The sequence below is a fragment of the Siphateles boraxobius genome, unplaced genomic scaffold (genome assembly GCF_051911475.1).
Source record: "Siphateles boraxobius isolate OS27281-9 unplaced genomic scaffold, OSU_SipBor_1 204, whole genome shotgun sequence".
Lineage (NCBI taxonomy): Eukaryota > Metazoa > Chordata > Actinopteri > Cypriniformes > Leuciscidae > Siphateles > Siphateles boraxobius.
Window position 1 is genome coordinate 2,362,016 of NW_027508816.1, and position 23,531 is coordinate 2,385,546.

The window sequence follows — 23,531 nt, forward strand, 5'->3', positions numbered from 1 at the left end:
AAAACACACCGTAAACAGGCCTTAATATGTAGCGGATAAACACCAATCTGGCAACACCAGCACCAGCGTCGCACCGCCACATGCGTCAGCAAAACTAAAAGCAGCAAGGAGGATCGTATGATCATTTAAACCAGTTTTATGACAAGGTCGGTGAGAAATGGAAAAATCTTACATTTCTGTGCAAACTTTGCCCGCCGATAAAATAATTGCTGTCTGTGGTTCTATATGGGCTGTGGCAATAATTTTGAAAAATAATAGCTCGCAGCAACATATGGAAAAAAAGAACTATGAACTAGTTCAAAATTTTTAAGTATAAACTATGAACTGAAATAGTTCATTTTAAAATTTGTGAACTGAACTTTTAACTAGTTCATGTAGAAAGTGAACTTTCCCAACACTGCCCTGTTCCCTCTGTAAACAAAGCCACTGCGCTTATAAACATCATAATGAAGATGAAAAATTAACAAAAGATATAACAAAAAAATAACTACAGTAGGGAATCACCAAGAACCAATCTGATTTATTACATTTAGTGTAAGTGGTGATCTATAGTGGATAAATATAAATAATTTATAATTTAAATTATAAATTCATAATTTATAATGTACATAAAAGAAAGATTAAAAAAATGTGTATATATATATATATATATATATATATAAATGTTTATATTTACAACATATAATACAGTTAAGCAACATCACACGACTAGCTGTTTTCCTGAATACCATCACGATTGAAAATGTGGCACTGATTTCAAACGACAATTCAATGAAAAAGTACTTAAAATTAAATCACTTACATATATAAGCAATATTGAAAAATATTTGTTTCGTTTCAGCAGCGAAAATAGTTCCATCAAAGATCACAGCAGAACCATATCACATCTCACAGCAACACTCATCCGTGTTTTAATCAACCGATTCGTTCAAAACAGTGAATAATTCAGTAAGTCAAATATTCAATTCATAAACAACTGCCTTACTCTTGAATGAACGAATGAACCGTTTAAAAAAATCGTTTGAATGAATGACTCACTCATTAAGGCGGTCACCTGCCGCCACCTACTGGTGGTTTAGTTTCATGTTTAAATCATTCTTTCCAGCATTTCTAATTTATTTAATTTTTTTTAGCAATCTCATAACATTATTTAATGCAGTTGTAATTTGTCAGCGTAAATGATTTGATTGGTAACAGCCAATCAGTGTCTTATTCTAACTGAATTTATTGGTCAAATTTAAGAATTTGAAATAAAAGATGACACACACGTTTAATAAGATTAGGGGATAAAAACCTTTACCTCCTCGAGATAAATATCACAAATAAGCAAATTTACACATGTAAAAGCTGATAGAATACTAAATGGGAATATTGCTTCAGAATAAATTATATTTACAACACAAAGATCCTATTTTTTGAACCACCAATTTACTTGTCCGAAGGAACAAAAGCCCAGTGCTCGCGTTCATTTAAATCATAGCCTTCTGAAGTTTAATAATCGTTATTATCACTATTCCTGTTTTTTTCATCCCCAAATTTAAAATCTCTTGAAATGATAATTAAGACTTTTCTTTTACCATTTCAGATATTGAAGAGTTTTTATGACCTTAAATTGGATCAAACTAAATTCAAGACTTTTTAAGGAGCCTGTATCAATTTGAATTGGACCAGCAACTCAAGAAACGTTGTATTGCGCGGTGACATTTTTTTCAAGGAAAAAACGCTGAAAACTCTGGTGCTTTTCGCAAAAATGACCGAAATTTATTTTTATTTCGATGAAATGAATGTACTATGTTTTTTATTTCATATTTTGTATTTTAGGGGATTTAATGGTACTAAATTATATTTACGCTGTATTTATAATCCATTTATTCACTTTCTGAGCATAGACCTAAACATTTTTTATTTCCAACTTAAACTGTCGTAATTCTAAAGCACGGACTTAAGTTTGTTCACTCTTCAAAGATGACACTTCTGAAGTGAAAAAAAGTTTTAAAAAGTGAACTTAACAAAAAACGTAAAATTCTGTAACTTTGTTTTATGAAGAATGATCAAAAAAATATATTTTTTTTTGGTGTGCATACTTGTCGAAGCTGTGCTGTGCCATGCGGGCGATGAAGGACGCTTCTCCGACGACTTGTGCCATGCGTCCCAGAGCCTCGCCCGCGGCGCAGCGCAGGATTGGGTTTGGGTTGTCCAGCGCACCCATCACCAGCGCCAGAGCCGACTTACGCACCTCTTCTGGACCCAGACTGCTCTTGTTCTCAGCCAGACCCTGCACAAACACACAAAAGCCCATCAACAATAATGATCACTACTCTTAAACAACTCTACTGTAGGTTTATGAACATCAACACTTCTGAAACCTTGAGAGCGCTCAACACTGCAGTGAATATGTTTAACTGGACGGCCTGTTGACGGACTCCTTTAGCTTGTTTAATGCATTCGGCAAAGTGATCCAGCATTTGCAACCTGGAATAAAAAACAGGACATGAAATAAATCCCAAGCAATGCTGTGAAATGAGAGGAACGGTAATGCTACGATCTCATCCAACCAAAACATTGTATCTTTATTGTAGCAACAAAATCACAGCCTAGCAGAACATACGCTACTGTTCAAAAGTATGGAACAAGTTAAATTGGTTTAATGTTTTTAAAAGAGTCTCTTCTGCTCATCAAGGCTATTTATTTATTTGATCAAAAATACAGTAAATCAGGGAAATATTATTATAATGTAAATCATCTGTTTTCTATGTGAATATATAGTAAAGTGTAATTTATTCCTGTGATCAAAGCTGAATTTTCAGCATCATTACTCCAGTCTTCAGCGTCACATGATCCTTCAGAAATCACTATAATATGATGATCTGATGCTCAAGAAACATTTATGATTATTAACTTCATATTTTTGTGAGAATGATATTTTTTTGGGTTCTTTGATGAATAAAGTTCAAAAGAACAGCATTTATTTAAAATCAAATCTTTTGTAACATTATAAATGTCTTTACTGTCACTTTTGATCAATTTAATGTGTCCTTGATTAATAGTATTAATTTATGTAAAAAAATAATCTTACTGACCACAAACTTTTGAATGGTAGTGTGTCTGATCTTTAATATACAGCTGGACTTACAGTATTTATAGACTTATATAATATTCACGTTACCCAAAATGTCACATGAAATACAGAAAGAAAGAGAAGATAAAAATGTTGTTGCACAACACTATGTCATATGACAAAAACAAAGAAATTTGGCGCTATTACTTTGAAGATTTTAATTGCATGTAATTATGCGTAATTTACTGTTATTACTATGGTAAGTACATGTAACATATGTAACCGACACTGTAAAATAAAGTTGTGATAAAGCATAACTTTAAGTATTTAGTGTACTTTTGTGTGCTAAATTGGAACAACTTGTATATAACTATACTTTAAGTATATGCCTGTGTCGGGACTAATTGCATGCTTGATTAGTGATATTATAGTGTACTTTATTTGTGTTACAAGTACATTACAAATTCATTACGAGTGTCTTAAAAACATACAAGCATATGTGTTTTATTTGAGTAAAAAGTATATGCTCAGTAATACCAGTATACTACAAAATGCACTTTGTCTTCAATAACAAATGCACATTAATAAACAAATACTTAGATTATACAATTACTTAGCTATACTTTGTACAATATATTATTGTATACTATAATGTATTTTGAAAGTATACTTTCCATGCATTGTTACCAAGGTCATTTCAGCACACAGTTAAAAAATACCTAAAACATATTTAATGGGTTTCAATGGGGACTTTTTTTGTCCTTAAGGTTCTGAGAGGAACTATTTTGTGTTACTATTGTACATTTTTTAAAAGGAAATGGGGGTGAAATAGTAAAATTTCAATAAAAATACACACCTGTGCCAAAATGTATGCAGTTGGCAATTTGATAAATATTTTTTAAAAAACACTGAAAAACACAGAAATGTCCATAAGGTCGCACATGGGTTAACCCTCAACCAAACCCTAATCCTTCCCAAACCCTATAGTAAGAACACGTATAGTTGCTTTATATTGCTCAGTACTTAAATATAGAATTACACTGTAACAGTGACACCTTAAAATAAAAGTGTAACCGCACACTTCAAGTTAACTAATCATTAACAAACTTGAAGTATACTGAATGAACTTGTCCCCCAGGGTACAGTATGAGCACAGTGAATGAACGCACCTGTGTTTGAAGGAGACATGAGGAAACACGACCCCGAACAGGGCGACGGAGGCGTCGATCACGGACACGCCGAGCGGCAGCGGGCCGGGCACGGCCTCGCCCACAGGAACACGCAGGTATATGGAGGACGGGTCGTGTTCCAGCGCACCGCTGCCCGACGCACTGTTCGGCTGAAGCTGAGGGACACACACACACACCAGGCATTTACCAAACAGTGGAGGACCCGCTTAAAGTGGAAGTGCGCTCGAAAGCCAAAAACGGCATACACCAAAAAATATTCACTTATAAAGCCAGAACCTGTACGCCAGAACCTGCGCAAAATTCCCTTTATACTTTATTTATAGAGCACTTTCAACACCACAAGTGGAACCAAAGTGCTGTACACAAAAAGATAAAATAAAAACCAACACATAAAAACAAATGTAAATATATGACAGTACAAAGCATTTTCAAATGAAATACACCCAATGTAGGAGAAGATTTAACAGAGGAAGGTCACGCAGAAAATGCCCGATCACCTTCACATTTTAAACTGATCATTTGAGCGCAGAGATCCACTGGATCAACAGAGACTGATTATTTATAATTATTTATTTATAATCCCCAGTCAGTGGAAGATTGTTCACAAGCGTCATTTTCCCGAATTAACCATATATGAGCTTACAACGCCTAGTTTTACTATGCATATACTCAACTGCATATCATTTGCATATGCATATTCATTCACATGATACCATGTTTATATGGATGTGTCACATACATTGAGAAAAATCATTTAGTAGCCGATCGTTGCCTTGTTTTTGAATAAATAAATAAAATAGTATAAGATTTCAGAGAAAGTTTTTCTCAATCTTTTCCACTGGCCAAACAGTATTTTTAATTGCTTTATATTTTTTAATGGAAAAATATAGGCCTTATTGTACATTATTGATCATTATTTGTGTAAACCACGAGTTCTGCTATTATCATGCATTAAAACAAACATTAAAACACAGCATGCCACAGAAAAAGTGTTCAAAAGCATCGCATCCACTACAAATATTATTTATTAGAATATAAAAAATGTTGTAACTTCTCTGTAATGATTTCATGAAGTTTAAGTGCTTAAATCCATTAATGAGAACAGCATATTTAATCTAAATGTGTATATCAGATGTAAAACAGAGTTTCAATTATTTTCTGTATTTAAACGGTTTAAACTGTTATAGTGAACATGCACTGTATTTATGATTAGGACTCATAATGAATATTAAAGTGGTTTTCCTTCATCATGTTCGTACGCAGGATCAGAGTTACTTTCTCCCGTCAAGTGTGTTTTCGTAAATCGCATTTAATGCGTGGGAAGTGGCGTGCGACTCTTTCAGGGCCGGTTTGGAGTAAAGTGAGTTTTTCTTAAAAAAAGCTAAATAATCTGCCACATGGGGTAAGAAAAATAATCTTAATTCAAACAGAAACAAGATTATTTTTCTTACCCCATTATCAGATAATTTAGCTTGTTTTAAGCAAAAACTCACTACATTTTTATTTATTTCCCCAGAAAACAAGACGTATGTCATTTTACTCATCTAGTAAATGCATCTTGATTTAAGAGTTGTTAGATATTTGGTAAAAGAAGAGTAAGAGAAGCTTTTTTTGCGGTGAAGGACACTGGTTTCTGCACATCTCACCTGATCCTCGATGGACTTGTGATCGGTTTCCTGAAGCCAGGAGCCCATCAGCACACTGTCGTCGTAATGGCACAGCGAGCGCAGCAGAGACGTGGTGGTGTTGGCGGAGTTATCCGTGAGCGTGAACTCGGCCACCAGCTCGCGCAGGAGAGCGTTAAAGCTGCCTTCGTAAGTCTTGGGCGGCAGCAGAGCCAGGATATCGTAGAGTCGCAGGCGAACCATGGCAGCGCTGGCCTTCAGATGAGCTCCGTGAACCTTGATCACTGCAGGAACACTGCGACACAAAACTACACTCAAACACACAGTACTGCGGAAAATATAATCAGGTCATTTATCAGTCCTCACTCAGAAATAGCAAAAATACAGCCTGAAGATACAAAATCACAGCCAGTGAAAATTTTATGTTTAAGGTACAGTGGGTCAGTGAGATTTGTTAATGCTTTTAAAGAGGCTCTTCTGCTCACCAAAGCTGCATTTATTTGATCAAAAAGACAGTAAAAACTGTGAAATATGATTACAATTTAAGAGCTGTATTCTATGTGAATACATAGTAATGTGTAATTTATTCCTGAATTTTCAGCATCATTACTCCAGTCTTCAGTGTCACATGATCCTTCATAAATCATTCTAATATAATGATTTGCTTCTCAAGAAACATTTATGATTACATGTGGGCGGAGTCTCTCTGTGGGCGGAGTCTCTCTGCAAGCGCACTGCACTCACAACCAAATTAATTGAAAATCACAGCCAATCAGAAGAGTGTGTGGGCGGAGTCTCTCTGCAATGTTCAATGTTGAAAACAGTTGTGCTGCTTCAGATTTGTGTGGAAACTGTCATACATTTTTATTTTTCAGGATTCTTTGATAAATAGAATATTCAAGAGAACAGCATTTATTTGAAATAGAATCTTTTGTGACATTATGAACAGTCACTTTTAATCAATTTAACACACAGCCTTGCTGATTTTCCTTCAAACTAACTGAGCACAGACACCGGCATGTCTTTACTGTAAATCCTGTACTGCGTCACACTCACTGGGACATCATGGTCATGGCACACTCGATGGGCGTCATCAGTCTGCGGATCACGTCCTCGGTCAGCAGCTCTGGACAATGGGCCACAAAACTGCGCATGGCTGTGAGGAAGCAGAAACATGATGTCTTCATTATGCGTGTGATAAACAGAGCAGAGAAAGCCATGCAGGGATGATGTGAGGCGTTTTACCGCACAGGGCTCCGGAGCGGCCCTCCAGCATCACCTGCCAGCTGAAGGAGTCTCCTCTGGCCTTCTCCGCCTCCAGCTCCTTCTGGGAGCGAGGGAACACGTTACGCCACAGCAGCAGCATCTTGGGCAGGTGGTAACGCACTAAAGACGGTCCTGAGGAGATGAAACAACACGACTGCTAATATTACTGCCATCGTGAAAATGCTTTTAGGCCAGAAACACACTGTGCTTCTGAGCCTCTTCTTTTTTCAGGAGAGATGCTTCACACCGTATTCTAATCAGACTCCAAGATTCCAGTGACATCTATTTGTCCACACCAGATACAACACGACTTCAAGATGGGACAAAATAAATCAAAGCCAATCAGGTAAGCGTGTGGGCGGAGTCACTCTCCAGGTGCACTGCACTCGCAAACAAATCAATCAAAAATATCAGCCAATCAGAAGAGCATGTGGGCGGAGTATCTCTGCAAGTGCACTGCACTCACAACCACATGGATAAGCACAATCAAATTCATAAACATTACACCATTTCAATGATCAAAATACATAATCCTTAATATAATCAAATATATAATCATATGTTTGTCTTGTTACTATAATGATTGTTATGTACACTATAATGGATTATAAGATAATTAACGGGTATGATTTGAAAACAGTTTCTTCTCAAATCAATATTTCATGTCCCCATCATTATTTGCGTGGTGTGTAATAAGTGTCAAGACCGTAAATTATCCTTTAAATGTCCGTCTTGTTTGAAGTTGTTCATTCTCTAGGCTCAAAGCTCAAGACTTTTTCATCACAGAAGCTTCACGTTTAGTTAGCTAATAAAAAAGCTTTCATGTCTAATTATTCTCATACAGTAGTGGGGAAACGTGATGTCTGGCATAGGAAAACTTGACAACTTCACCCTTTTTCAGATAGTATTAAAAATGTGTACAAGATTTTGCAAGCATATTGCATAGTTGTGCTTTGAGTCAACTGTTTTATTTGTGATCACACAATGTAACATGACAAATTGTGAACAAAAGCACAAACAAGAGAGAACCAAACAAATTAATAATGGATTAGGTTATAGGCAATGTTTGCTTTTTCCTGTCAGCTTTTCCTTCTTCTATGCAGTTTTTTTTGCATAGTAAAATAAAAACTGCAGCTGTAGTTTGCCTTTTTTGCTAAATAATTTAGCTCAACTATTTAAAAATATATAAACTGTTGTTCAAAAGTTTGGGATCGGTTTATTTGATCAAAAATACTGTAAAAATAGTGAAATATTATTATCATGTAAATCAGCTGTTTTCTATGTGAATATATAGTAAATTGTATTTTTTTCCTGTAATTTATTATTATAATTAACAATATTATTGATCTGCCTACATTGACACCATTATATGAGAACTGAACTGAGCTGGACGGTGACATCACGGTTTTCTCCAGAGCGGCTATATAAATATATAAATGAACTAAATTAATAACTTTTTAAAAACAAAAATTAAACATCACTGAACTTAAGCTGGACTGTGACGCTAGTTTCTTCTGGAAACAAACTTTGTTGCATTATTTTCCCGTTGTCTCTGTTAAGCTGCTTTGAAACAATCTGTATTGTTATACAGAGCTATAAATAAAGGGTACTTGCCTTAACACCAGAACCCATGTGGATGGACTCACCTAAGGTCATGAGCGCTCCTAACAGCAGCCAGCCGGCCTGAGTCCGCTGGAGAGACAGACGGCTGTTCTGCGCTGCCGATCGCAGCAGATCCTCAGCTATACTCACCACCATCTGAAACACACCACTCACAGTCAGGCTCTGTTACAGCATTCAGATACAGGTGCTTCTCTACAGGAGTCTCGTATTTCTGCACGCACGTATACACATTCTTCTAAAGCTGTACATTTAAAGGAATGTTAAACTACTGGCTCTGTGTGTTCTATTATAGTTATTGTACAGTCAAACCAAAATTTATCGGGAGGGGGGGCAGTGGAGACTCAGACTGGGCTCGGGAGGAGAGGCAGTGGAGATTCAGACTGGGATCGGGAGGGGAGGCAGTGGAGACTCAGACTGGGATCGGTAGGGGAGGCAGTGGAGACTCAGACTGGGATCGGTAGGGGAGGCAGTGGAGACTCAGACTGGGATCGGTAGGGGAGGCAGTGGAGACTCAGACTGGGATCGGGAGGGGAGGCAGTGGAGACTCAGACTGGGATCGGGAGGGGAGGCAGTTCAGACTCCGACTGGGATCGGGAGGGGAGGCAGTGGAGACTCAGACTGGGATCGGGAGGGGAGGCAGTGGAGACTCAGACTGGGATCGGGAGGGGAGGCAGTGGAGACTCAGACTGGGATCGGGAGGGGAGGCAGTGGAGACTAAGACAGGGATCGGGAGGGCAGGCAGTGGAGACTCAGACTGGGATCAGGGGGAGGCAGTGGAGACTCAGACTGGGATCGGGAGGGGAGGCAGTTCAGACTCAGACTGGGATCGGGAGGGGAGGCAGTGGAGACTCAGACTGGGATCGGGAGGAGAGGCAGTGGAGACTCAGACTGGGATCGGGGGGAGGCAGTGGAGACTCAGACTGGGATCAGGGGGGGAGGCAGTGGAGACTCAGACAGGGATCGGGAGGAGAGGCAGTGGAGACTCAGACAGGGATCAGGAGGGGAGGCAGTGGAGACTCAGACTGGGATCGGGGGGGAGGCAGTGCAGACTCAGACTGGGATCGGGGGGGGAGGCAGTGGAGACTCAGACTGGGATCGGGGGGTGGCAGTGGAGACTCAGACAGGGATCGGGAAGGGAGGCAGTGGAGACTCAGACAGGGATCGGGAAGGGAGGCAGTGGAGACTCAGACTGGGATCGGGGGGAGGCAGTGGAGACTCAGATAGGGATCAGGAAGGGAGGCAGTGGAGACTCAGACTGGGATCGGGAGGGGAGGCAGTGGAGACTCAGACTGGGATCGGGGGGTGGCAGTGGAGACTCAGACAGGGATCGGGAAGGGAGGCAGTGGAGACTCAGACAGGGATCGGGAAGGGAGGCAGTGGAGACTCAGACTGGGATCGGGGGGAGGCAGTGGAGACTCAGACTGGGATCGGGGGGAGGCAGTGGAGACTCAGATAGGGATCAGGAAGGGAGGCAGTGGAGACTCAGACTGGGATCGGGAGGGGAGGCAGTGGAGACTCAGACTGGGATCGGGGGGGGAGGCAGTGGAGACTCAGACTGGGATCGGAAAGGGAGGCAGTGGAGACTAAGACTGGGATGGGGAAGGGAGGCAGTGGAGACTCAGACTGTGATCGGCAGGGGAGGGAGTGGAGACTCAGACTGTGATCGGCAGGGGAGGCAGTGGAGACTCAGACTGCGATCAGGGGGGAGGCAGTGGAGACTCAGAGTGGGATCTGGAGGGAGGGAGGCATTGGAGACTCAGACCTTGCCCTTGGAGTGTGGGATGCCCAGAGGACACTGATGGACTCCTCCCAGCAGAGCCGCCATGGCGAAGCTGTACCCGCTCACGGCCTCAGGCGAGTTCTTCAGGTTGTTGATGCACTCCGCGCAGCGGTCCAGCAGAGGCGTGAGCTGGTGTGGAAGAGCGACAGAAACACAACGCAGACACCAGGCAGCCGACAGACGAGCCGCCATACTCGGGTGGAGCAGCACAGACGTCACCGTCTCCAGAAAACCTGCACACATCATCACAGGACGGCCAGATAGTGAGCGGATTATGCTGCTAACGGTGTCGACATGAATGAATTAAAGGGATAGAGTCTTCACAAGAATCTTCATTTACTCTCCTGCTTATCATTATAAACCTATAAGAACTTTCATTCATCTTTTTCACCACCTCCTGTGGTGAAAATTTAGATTTTAAATGTTGTTTATTAGTCTATGTGGTGTTTTAAAGGGATAGTTCGGCCAAAAATAATATTTAACCCATGCATTACTCACCCTCAAGCCGTTCGAGATGCATATGTCAATCTTGTTTCAGGTAGGACGTAGCGTAGGAACGCGCCTGCGCAGCCAGAGAGCAGAGCAAAAGTTTGCTCTGCTCTCTGGCTGCGCAGGCGCGTTCGTTCTACGTAACGACGGTTCCTACGCTACGTCCTACCTCGTACGCCGACTTCCATCACCCGTGAACGAGCGTCGATCATTGCCGGAAGTCAGATATTTTCATTTATAAAGTTTTAAATATGTATATTTTTACGACAAAACCGCACGGATTACCCTCAGAAGGCCTTCGTTTATCCCCCTGGAGCCGGATGGATTACTTTTATGAAGGATGTATACACATTTTGGGACTTGAAGGAGGTGGACCCCATTGCTTCACATTATATCCACTGAAGGGTCTAAGACATTTTCTAAAATAACTGAAAATTTATTCGTCTGAAACAAGATTGACATATGCATCTCGAACGGCTTGAGGGTGAGTAATGCATGGGTTAAATATCATTTTTGGCCGAACTATCCCTTTAATATATGCTTTCAGACAAACCACTTGCCACTTGCTCAACACCATTTGCTAAGTATTTTCTCCTTAAAAGGCAGTGAACCAAAGACAGTGTCAAAAACACGGTTTGAAATCGCTGGTGTTTCTGATGTCACAGACTATCCTGTAGCCAATCACATCATGAGAGGGGCGGGCTTTTGCATATCATTAACGGCGAACTAGCCGGGGAGTCTCGAGAAACGCCAGGTTATCCCAGTATATATTTCTGTTCATATAAAAAAAAATCGGGTAGATTCAGCAATATAGCGGGTGTATGGACTGAGAGGGCGAACGGGAACATAGTTTGTGTAACACTAACACATTATTAGCTGTGATAACATAGTCAAGCAAAAGGCTAATAATATTAATTACCATTATGTGTCTGACGTTGTAAAGAGAAAACTTTTTGTGCAGCGTTTACCTCAGTAAGTTGGCCAAGTGGATCTCTGAGCTGGTGTGAGTGAGTTGAGGCGGGGCTAATTTGCATATTCATAGAACCGCATGTACTAAATGAGACATGGGTGTCGAGTTACATTCAAGCTATTTTAAGGCATGAAGAAAAAAATTTAACAGGAAAAAAATGTTTAAATATGTCATTTTGGTGATCAAAGACGCGTTTTAAAGAATAGAATTATTGACTACAGGGGGACTGATGAAATCCAAAACACTTCTTTACCTCCATTGAAAGTCCATGTAATCAAAACTTTCAAGCTACAAAAGTTCCTAAAGACATTTACATTTAGTCATTAAGCAGACGCCTTGTCCAAAGAGATTGTAAAAGAACTTCACATCAAATATGGAATTAGGAAGCTCAATAGTTTTTGGCTTGAACAATTCTCATAAGTTCTCGAGCTTTTGTTTACCATATTTGATGAGCTCTATGTGCATTATGTTTATATGTGAATAAAAGCCTTAATTAAATCGGTTAATCATATAAAGTGATCTTGTCTCCTCAGAAGACTTGGATTAAATCGTTCCATTCATATTGATGTATCTGTGAAGCATCAGGGTTTTGGATGAAGAGACTGTCAGTGGAGGGACAGAAATATTTTAGATTTCATTAAAAATATTGAAGATGAGTTTCATGAGTTTAGAAGATGAACAAAAGTCTTAAGGGTTTGGATCAAAATTTTACATTTTAGATACATGTAATATATACATATTTGATGAAAGTCTCATCAAACTTGTCATCATAACATCAACTACAAATTCCATATTTATATCAAATAGTGTAGCCATCTCTATAAATATTTTTTTTTTTTTAAAGCTGAATCATAAGTGGACCTTTCAAAATGCTAATGACCCAAAGTATGCTAGCAACAAGGAAAACGGAAAAAAGGAGCACCTCAGAAGAAATAAATGGAGCATGTTGGGATGGATGGATTCTAAGACCATGATAATTACACATGCCTAAAATACAGTATATCTGCCAAAAATGGCACTAGAAAAGTGCTATCAAAATTAAGTATCAGGGTGAAATTTAGCTTGAACATCCATAGTAATGAAATATAAATATACAAACACTTTTGATTAAACATGCCACCTGGGATGTTTGTCTGGTTTTGTACCCGACCGCTACATGTAGTGGTTATGTGCATTTCTCCTACCGACGGATGGCTCCAGGATTAGCGGGGAGGCCGTGGTGCTCAGACTCTGGACCAAACTGCCCAGCTCTTTCAGCGCGCACACCATCACATGCTGACTAGCCGACACGTCAGCGGCTCCAGCGCGGCTCTCGCTGCTCGGGTCGTTCACCACCGCCTCTGTGTGGAAGAGAGCACAGTCATGAGCGTCTATATTCACACTGAGCGATCGACCACTCATCGCTGTCAGGACCAGTGTAGGGGATGGTTACCTTTAAAAAGTTATGTGCTACAAGATTGCGTTACTCCCTAAAAAAGTAACTCATTGGGTTAATTCCAGCCGCTCACTTGCTACGTTCTTGAACGAATCAGGCTTTGAATAAAACAGTTGTATGAATGATTCAATGACTCACTTAAGACAGTGAACTGTAGATTCAATTGGTTTATTTAAAAAAAAAAAAAATCACTTCTAAAAATGAAAGTTATTTATTAGCATCAATAGTTCCATGAACAACCTTTAACATCCATGAAATCTTTCCATTGCATAAAAGGGTTTTTTTAGAGTGGAAAAAGGGTTTTAAAAAAAATATTGAACAAATCAGGCTTTTGAACAAATCGGTTGTATAAATGATTCAATGACTCACATAAAGACAGTGACTTGCTGCCATCTATTTAAAAGGTAAATAAAAGGTTCTTTAAAATATTAAAATGTTTTTCACACAAAGAAAAACATGGTTCTTTAAGAACTGATCAATGAAAGGTTCTTTGAGGAACCCAAAATGGCAAAAAAACCCATTTGGATCCATTATTTTTAAGAGTGTAACATCCTATTATTCTTATTAAATTTACTGATTATATGTATGAATTTGATGTAAAATATCATTCATATATAAGAAGGATTAGGGCTGAGCAGCGATTAATCTCATTCCAAAATAAAAGTTTGTGTTTCCATAATATAGGTTGTGCACTGTGTATAATTATTTTGTTTATATAAATACACACACAATCATGTATTTATTAGAGAAATGTTTGCATGTATATATTTTGTATAATTCACATGTATAATTCACATTATATATATAATTTATACATTATATATATATAAATACAATTTTTCTTAAATATATACATTCATGTGTGTATATACAAAATGATTATACAAAGTACACACACATATATTATGGAAACAAACTTATTTTGGATGCGATTAATCGCGATTAATCGTTTGAACAGCCCTAGAAAAAAAAAAGCCCAATAACCGAGGAAAAATGTGATTTCAAACACATGGATGAGTATCACTGATTGCGAATTACTCTTATAATCTGTCACAGTGTGATGTCCATCTTACCCACAGCTCTCATCTGTTTGCTGATGGCCAGGCAGATTTCCTTGGCAGCAGCGATTTGAGCTTTCTCTCCCAGCAGACCTCCCAGCGTCGCCCGCAAGGCGAAGGACACGCAGCGGCGGGAATACACGGCCTCCACGTGAGTCTGTGTGGCGCGCGGGTGAGCCACCAGCTCCAGCAGATGAGACAGAAACACTGCAAAGTTACGCTCCAGCCACTGGCCGCCCAGAGTCGTGACGAACACAACATACGCCTGCATGCAGAGAGACACCGGTGAGCAGATGATTACACATGTAATGCAGTGAATAAAACCTTCTGTTGCTTTATAGTTTAAAATAAAACAGAGTTTGGTCATAGCTGAGATAAACCCACAGCATTGTAGGAGTTATGATCAAATCATCACGCAGAGCAGATCATCATTTTTGTTTAAAGTCCCCCTGTAGTCAATAACTTTATCCCTTAAAACTCATCTTTGATCATCAAAATGACATATTTAAATGTTTTTTTCCTTGAAAATAATGTCTTCATGCCTTAAAATAGCTTGAATGTAACTCGACACCCTTGGCTCATTAAACATATGCGGTTCTATGAATATGCAAATGAGTAGTTTGTGACATCAGAAACACCAGCGATTTCAAACCGTGTTTTTGTGCAGGTTCACTGCAGTTTTAAGAAGAAAATACTCAGCAATGCTCTCGACATGAATTTACACATGTCTTGAAGCATATTAAAAACACCACATAGACACATAAACAACATTAAAAGCTGAATTTTCCCCACAGGGGGACTTTAAATCTCATGTTCCTGTAATCTTGAATTAGAATAACTTCCTCTTGCAGCATCTCTTCTCTTCTCTGATGATGTGGGCGGGGCAACCTGTCACTCACATGAGATCAGCCAATAGCAAACCACAACCATCCAACCAATTTCCCACAGACACAATCAAGCCCCGCCCACATGTGTTTACAGAAGCGTTGCACTCGCATATACGGCATAATAGAGGAAGAAAAGACTGCGTCTGAATATTTTTACTCCGCTTACATGTCTGTATGCACAAATATTAATTTTGTTAATGGTTTCAAACATTGGTTATGTTCTTGAAGTATTTCAGTAGCAGATCTGGTTTCCTGCATGGTATCTGCATTTATCTGTATTGTTCATACATACATAATTATATAAAATCTAAGTCCGTAATTGTGTTTAACTGTTTTACTAAGAATCAAAATGATAGGGACAGACCAAACGAATTGTCACTATGAGTGAGTGTGAGAGTGAGTGTGAGAGAGAGAGTCAGTGTGAGTGAGTGTGAGTGCTACTGTGAGTGTGTGTGAGTGTGTGTGTGTGTGTGTGTGTGTGTGTGTGTGTGTGTGTGTGTGTGTGTGTGTGTGTGTGTGTGTGTGTGTGTGTGTGTGGTGGCTTCAGTCTCACCTGAGTGACTCCGACGCGCACCTCTCGGCTGACCGAGGCTCCTTTCAGCATCTCTCCTCCACTCTTCAGGAACCCTGATCCTCCACGCAGGAACCCTGTGGACATCAGCTCCAGAACCTCCTCGAGAGTCGCTCGCTTCACGTTCTGCCGCATCACTGACACAGACACACACACGTGGCATACAGTCAAACCAAAAGTTATTCAGATACCATTTTGATTGATATTTTTCTACTAGTGTGTGCAGGACACTATAGTTCATTTATGTAAGTGAGGAGAGCAAAATAAAGTAAACTGTGAGATATTACACCCAAAAATTCTTCATACAGTGACTACCAGAAAAAATTATAAAAATTTGGGACCAAAAATGATTCGGACACTTTGAGCTGATCATGTTTTGCTGAAGTGTTTTTTCTTTAATTGCTAATGCACCTTTTTACACCACAGACTGAACAACATGAAGCATTGCTTGGTGATTGTTTGAGCTAAACTGGTATTATCTAATTGTGTAGTTAAATTTAACAGCTGACAGATATTCAACATAATTCATGTGTGAGACAGTCTAACAGAAGGATGGTGTGTGTATGCAGGCAGGTGTGTGTGTGTGTGTTTGTACTGGGCAGTTGTGTGTGTGCGAGCAGGTGTGAGTATGCGGTCAGGTGTGTGTGCGTTTGTGTACGGGCAGGTGTGTGTGTGTGTGTCTCACCGGTGGCCTGTTTGGGCACGAGCGCAGTTGCCATGGCGGTTCCCAGGAGTGAGGACACAGCGACACGCACACCGTAAGTCGAGCCCTCCAGAGCCTTGAAACACAGAGTCGCCACGTTCTCCAGCTCAGTGGTCCAGATGAACACGGCCTCGTTCTGCAGCTCTAGCAGACACTGACCAATCACATCCACATCATCATCATCATCATCATCATCATCTGGCCCAATCACAATCAGCTCTAACAAACATCACATCTGGGAATATTCGACTCGATAAAGAGTCTGCTCTTCTGCTCACCAAGGCTGCATTTATTTGATCTAAAATACTAAAAACACTTTAAAAACAATGAAATATCATTCCAATGTAAGTCAGCTATTTTGTGAATATGTGAATATATAGTAAAGTGTAATTTATTCCTGTGATCAAAGCTGAATTTTCAGCATCATTACACCAGTCTTCAGTGTCACATGATCCTTCAGAAATCACTATAATATGTTGATTTGATGCTCAAGAAAAATTTATGATTATTATCAATGTTGAAAACAGTCGTGCTGCTACATGCTTCTGTGGGAACTGTGAGCGTGTATGAGCGTGTGTGAGCGCATGTGTGTGAGCGTGTGCATGTGTGTGTGAGCGTGTGTGTGTGAACCTCCTCACCTTGGCGACGGCGCAGCGGACGGCCATGGATCTGTCGGTGAGCATCGAGCGCGTGTTCTTATAGATGTCTCTGTGACACGAGGCCGCCGCTCCACCGAGACCACTGAGAACTTTCTGCAGACTCAGCAGGATCTCGCCTCGACCCTGAGCCTGAAACACACACACACACACCGCAGCTTGAGAAACAGTGCTGAAGGAGAGGAGTAACAGGTTAGAGCTGCGACCACACACACTCATACACAGACCTGCTGTACCTCTGCACTCTTCACACACACACACACACACACACACACACACACACACACACACACACACACACACACACACACACACACACACACACACACACACACACACACACAGCTGCTGTACCTCTGCACTCTTCAGGGCTTTCAGGAGGTTGTTGATGGTTTCAGGGAAAGAGCTGCCCAGCATTCGGCCCATCCGCTCGTAGAACGCCCCGACACACTCCACTGCAGCGCTGCACACATGCGTCAATGTGAGTGAGTGAGTGTGAGAGTATGTGTGTGAGTAAGTATGAGTGAGTAAGAGAGTGAGAGAGAGAGAGAGAGAGAGAGAGAGAGAGAGAGAGAGAGTGAGTATGAGTGAGTGAGTATGAGTGAGTATGAGTGAGTGAGTATGAGAGAGTGAGTATGAGAGAGTGAGTATGAGAGAGTGAGTATGAGTGAGTGAGTATGAGTGAGTGAGTATGAGTGAGTGAGTATGAGTGAGTATGAGTTGAGTGAGTATGAGTGAGTGAGTATGAGAGTGAATATGAGAGTGAATATGAGAGTGAATATGAGTGAGTGAGTATGAGTGAGTGAGAGAGAGAGAGTGAGTATGAGTGAGTTAGAGAGTGATTATGAGTGAGTGAGTATGAGTGAGTGAGTATGAGTGAGTATGAGAGAGTGAGAATGAGTGAGTGAGTATGAGAGAGTGAGTATGAGAGAGTGAGTATGAGTGAGTGAGTATGAGTGAGTAAGAGAGTGAGAGAGAGTGAGAGAGAGAGAGAGAGAGAGAGAGAGTGAGTGAGTTAGACAGTGAGTATGAGTGAGTATGAGTGAGGGAGTATGAGAGAGTGAGAATGAGAGAGTGAGTATGAGAGAGTGAGTATGAGAGAGTGAGAATGAGAGAGTGAGAATGAGAGAGTGAGTATGAGAGAGTGAGTATGAGTAAGTGAGTATGAGTGAGTGAGTATGAGTGAGTGAGTATGAGTGAGTGAGTATGAGTGAGTGAGTATGAGAGAGTGAGAATGAGTGAGTGAGTATGAGTATGAGTGAGTGAGTATGAGTGAGTGAGTATGAGTGAGTGAGTATGAGTGAGTAAGTATGAGTGAGTATGAGAGAGTGAGCATGAGTGAGTGAGTATGAGAGAGTATGTGTGAGTGAGTATGAGTGAGTGAGTATGAGAGAGTATGAGTGAGTGAGTATGAGTGAGTGAGAATGAGTGAGTGAGTATGAGAGAGTGAGTATGAGAGAGTGAGTATGAGTGAGTGAGTATGAGAGAGTGAGTATGAGTGAGTATGAGAGAGTGAGAATGAGTGAGTGAGTATGAGAGAGTGAGTATGAGTGAGTGAGTATGAGAGAGTGAGTATGAGTGAGTATGAGAGAGTGAGAATGAGTGAGTGAGTATGAGAGAGTGAGTATGAGAGAGTGAGTATGAGAGAGTGAGTATGAGAGAGTGAGTATGAGAGAGTGAGTATGAGTGAGTGGGTATGAGAGAGTGAGTATGAGAGAGTGAGTATGAGAGAGTGAGTATGAGAGAGTGAGTATGAGAGAGTGAGTATGAGAGAGTGAGTATGAGTGAGTGGGTATGAGAGAGTGAGTATGAGAGAGTGAGTATGAGAGAGTGAGTATGAGTGAGTGGGTATGAGAGAGTGAGTATGAGAGAGTGAGTATGAGAGAGTGAGTATGAGTGAGTGAGTATGAGTGAGTGGGTATGAGAGAGTGAGTATGAGAGAGTGAGTATGAGAGAGTGAGTATGAGAGAGTGAGTATGAGAGAGTGAGTATGAGAGAGTGGGTATGAGTGAGTGAGTATGAGTGAGTATGAGAGAGTGAGAATGAGAGAGTGAGTATGAGAGAGTGAGTATGAGAGAGTGAGAATGAGAGAGTGAGAATGAGAGAGTGAGTATGAGTGAGTATGAAAGAGTGAGAATGAGTGAGTGAGTATGAGAGAGTGAGAATGAGAGAGTGAGTATGAGAGAGTGAGTATGAGAGAGTGAGTATGAGAGAGTGAGTATGAGAGTATAAGTGAGTGAGTATGAGTGAGTGAGTATGAGAGTGAGTATGAGAGTGAGTATAAGTGAGTGAGTATGTGTGAGTGAGTATAAGTGAGTGAGTATGAGTGAGTGAGTATGAGTGAGTGAGTATGAGTGAGTATGAGAGAGTGAGTATGAGAGAGTGAGTATGAGAGAGTGAGTATGAGTGAGAATGATTGAGAGAGTGAGTATAAGTGAGTGAGTATGAGTGAGTGATAGGGCTGTCAAAATTGGTCTAAAATGACGTTCGAATATTCCCTCTAAAAAACACATATGTGACCTGATCCAGCAAAATGAGTCACAGTGACCCAAATTTAAAAATTGAGATTTTGGTATTAATGGAAAGAGGAGACCATAAGCTTTCAATTGATATCCTAGTCAAAGTCATACCTTGAATGGTTTTAAAGATATACACATTTGAATTATGGTCGTCTGCCCTCTTTTTCCAATTGAAAACCTGAGAAAATCGCCTTTAAAGTTTTTTGCCCGTTTTTTGTTCATATCTTTCAAAATCCATTACATTTAAAGGGGTAAACTATTTATTTTACAGCTTAATTTGACCAAAGACATTAATATATAAATGCTATTAAACCAGGCTGAAGCTCAAATTATTTTAAAAGTTTTTATTTGAATAAATAATTTAACAGTAGGCCTACCTTTTACAAAAATGTTCTAAAATCAGAAAGATTTAACAGAGGTGCTACATTTTTGCTTGAGAGAGACGGTGTGTGTGTGTGTGTGTGTGTGTGTGTGTGTGTGTGTGTGTGTGTGTGTGTGTGTGTGTGTGTGTGTGTGTGTGTGTGTGTGTGTGTGTGTGTGTAAGAGAAAGTGAGAGAGGCAGAGAGACAAGGAAACAGAGATCAAATAATGCTAGTCTATGCAATCATATCTTAGTGTAGGCTAGTTGACAATAACAGCGTAACAAATTCATAACGGAGATACCAACAGTTAAATATTGGGTTAATCAAACACATTGTAATGGATTCTCCTTGCAGATAAATAGCTACACTCATTCACATTTGTCAATCACGTTATGTCAATCACGCGTGCACACTACGAAACTTTCATCCGTTATATAAAAACAATCGTAAGTTTTTCGCATCCGTAGCAAGCAGTTTGAATGGTGTTTTGACAATTCGGAGCCACCGAATCAATACGAAAAAACGCATACGAAAAAAACGCGGACTCAGTGTGCAATGGCCAGGGGGCTTGATGACGCTTTGGCAACTTTGCTCGCTTTTGACAGCGAGCAAAACATATTTAAATAAACATATTTAATGTTTCTGAGGAGATCTGCTAGCTTGTTTATTACACAGAGCGCTCGCTCGAGTCTGACAGGAGGGTGGCTGGACCAATCGCGTGCCGGTCAGTCGAAACGGCTTCCCATCGACAAATGATCAGCATTTGTGTACATTTCTAAGCTTTTTGATTGGTTCTATACAACGTGTAACACCATTTAAAGAGCAGAGATAGTGACGTTTCAGGGGATACCCGGGAAATGCTCAGAGGTGACGAGAGGAGTTGAGAAAAGCAATGTTCATTTCCAGCGAATTTAGTAAAACTTTGTACACTTTAATAGTAATTTAAATACCTTTACTCAATTATCTGGACTGCGAAACTTTGGGAGATTATTTTTGAATGTCTGTTCTTTGAAATTAGCAACAAAAAAAAAAAAACTATTATTTCATTGTTTTTCCACATAATCGGCCCATATCTTAAAATAGAACGTTGCGACTTCCGGCTCATTTCGCCAGATCGGGTCACATATTGGAACAATTTGAACATCTGTGTGGCGAGAAGGGCGTGGTCTTGCGAAATCTGTAGCGAGAGAGAGAGGAGCAAGCCGAGAGGTGAGTAAGTAGGTCAAGTGTAGATGATGAACACCTGTGTCTGATTGCAGTAATTGGCGTGGAGAGACCGCATAAAAGCTGGCGGGAACGAGGGAGAGGGTGAGAGAGAAGGCCTCGGGACTCGTACATGACAAGCGGACTGAAAGCTGTTACAGCAGGAAGAGTGTTCGTCTAACGTGAACTGAGAGCTGATTCCGCGGGAGGAATATTTTATGTTCGTTGCTGTAGCGAGGCTACGGTGAATGCGCATGTGGCACGACTTTTGTTCACCATTTTTGTTTATTTTAATAAAAGTACGAGTCCCAGTCATGCCGACCCTGTCTTCTTCCTTCCACCCACACTGAACCTCATCACAATCTGGTTGCGCATTTAGTCAATGACGCGCATTACGTCAAAAACAGGACAAATTAATACAAAGAGACATAACTACTTGTATAGGTAGTTTATTTACATTTAAACATATTTACCAACGTATTACCTACACAAGAACAAGTAAATCAACTAATGGCCAAGACCGCAGAGCTCACTCTGGCTCGCTCGCTCACTCGCAGGCACTCTTTCTCTCCCTTTCTCTCTCGCCCTCACCCTCATGCTCTATTCGCATAACGGTTTAAATGAACAACAACAATAAACAAATGTTGAGAGCTGATCAAGAGTTTTGTGCAAGCAATTTAAGATCGCGACTCTTGTCCCAAATATAGCAGGCTCGCAAAGCAGACAGCCTCTGCTACCGCGGCGTGTTTTTCCACATTCGAATTTTAATTTTCACTTTTGAAATTCTGTTTTTTAAAACTATTCGAATATATATTCAAATTTAGAATATTCGTTGACAGCCCTAGTGAGTGAGTATGAGTGAGTGAGCATGAGTGAGTGAGCATGAGTGAGTGAGCATGAGTGAGTGAGCATGAGTGAGTGAGCATGAGTGAGTGAGCATGAGTGAGTGAGCATGAGTGAGTGAGCATGAGTGAGTGAGTATGAGTGAGTGAGTGAGCATGAGTGAGTGAGTGAGCATGAGTGAGTGAGTATGAGTGAGTGAGTATGAGTGAGTGAGTATGAGTGAGTGAGTGAGCATGAGTGAGTGAGTGAGCATGAGTGAGTGAGTATGAGTGAGTGAGTGAGTGAGTGAGTATGAGAGAGTGAGTATGAGAGAGTGAGTATGAGTGAGTGAGTATGAGTGAGTGAGTATGAGTGAGTGAGTATGAGTGAGTGAGTATGAGTGAGTGAGTGAGCATGAGTGAGTGAGCATGAGTGAGTGAGCATGAGTGAGTGAGCATGAGTGAGTGAGCATGAGTGAGTGAGTATGAGTGAGTGAGTATGAGTGAGTGAGTATGAGTGAGTGAGTATGAGTGAGTGAGTATGAGTGAGTGAGTGAGTATGAGTGAGTGAGCATGAGTGAGTGAGCATGAGTGAGTGAGCATGAGTGAGTGAGTATGAGTGAGTGAGTATGAGTGAGTGAGTATGAGTGAGTGAGCATGAGTGAGTGAGCATGAGTGAGTGAGCATGAGTGAGTGAGCATGAGTGAGTGAGCATGAGTGAGTGAGTATGAGTGAGTGAGTATGAGTGAGTGAGTGAGCATGAGTGAGTGAGTATGAGTGAGTGAGTGAGTGAGTGAGTATGAGAGAGTGAGTATGAGAGAGTGAGTATGAGTAAGTGAGTATGAGTGAGTGAGTATGAGTGAGTGAGTATGAGTGAGTGAGTGAGCATGAGTGAGTGAGCATGAGTGAGTGAGCATGAGTGAGTGAGCATGAGTGAGTGAGCATGAGTGAGTGAGCATGAGTGAGTGAGTATGAGTGAGTGAGTATGAGTGAGTGAGTATGAGTGAGTGAGTATGAGTGAGTGAGCATGAGTGAGTGAGTGAGCATGAGTGAGTGAGCATGAGTGAGTGAGCATGAGTGAGTGAGTATGAGTGAGTGAGCATGAGTGAGTGAGTATGAGTGAGTGAGTATGAGTGAGTGAGTATGAGTGAGTGAGTATGAGTGAGTGAGTGAGTATGAGTGAGTGAGTATGAGTGAGTGAGTATGAGTGAGTGAGTATGAGTGAGTGAGCATGAGTGAGTGAGTATGAGTGAGTGAGTATGAGTGAGTATGAGTGAGTGAGCATGAGTGAGTGAGTATGAGTGAGTGAGTATGA

General features: G+C 40.7%; 1 protein-coding gene across 1 annotated transcript in view; it reads right to left on the reverse strand.

Moving 5' to 3' along the window:
* heatr5b (HEAT repeat containing 5B) overlaps nt 1–23,531 on the reverse strand; it is a 68,542-nt gene that overhangs the window by 42,500 nt on the left and 2,511 nt on the right. The window contains exons 4-17 of the mRNA XM_077237584.1: nt 17,666–17,774; nt 17,294–17,443; nt 16,638–16,809; nt 15,935–16,089; nt 14,510–14,759; nt 13,186–13,341; nt 10,525–10,775; nt 8,786–8,897; nt 7,119–7,271; nt 6,930–7,029; nt 5,895–6,168; nt 4,228–4,403; nt 2,367–2,472; nt 2,085–2,275 (exon numbers count right to left, since the gene is read on the reverse strand). Coding sequence (XP_077093699.1) covers nt 2,085–2,275; nt 2,367–2,472; nt 4,228–4,403; nt 5,895–6,168; nt 6,930–7,029; nt 7,119–7,271; nt 8,786–8,897; nt 10,525–10,775; nt 13,186–13,341; nt 14,510–14,759; nt 15,935–16,089; nt 16,638–16,809; nt 17,294–17,443; nt 17,666–17,774 — 2,355 coding nt within the window. The remainder of the gene's footprint in view (nt 1–2,084; nt 2,276–2,366; nt 2,473–4,227; nt 4,404–5,894; nt 6,169–6,929; nt 7,030–7,118; nt 7,272–8,785; nt 8,898–10,524; nt 10,776–13,185; nt 13,342–14,509; nt 14,760–15,934; nt 16,090–16,637; nt 16,810–17,293; nt 17,444–17,665; nt 17,775–23,531) is intronic.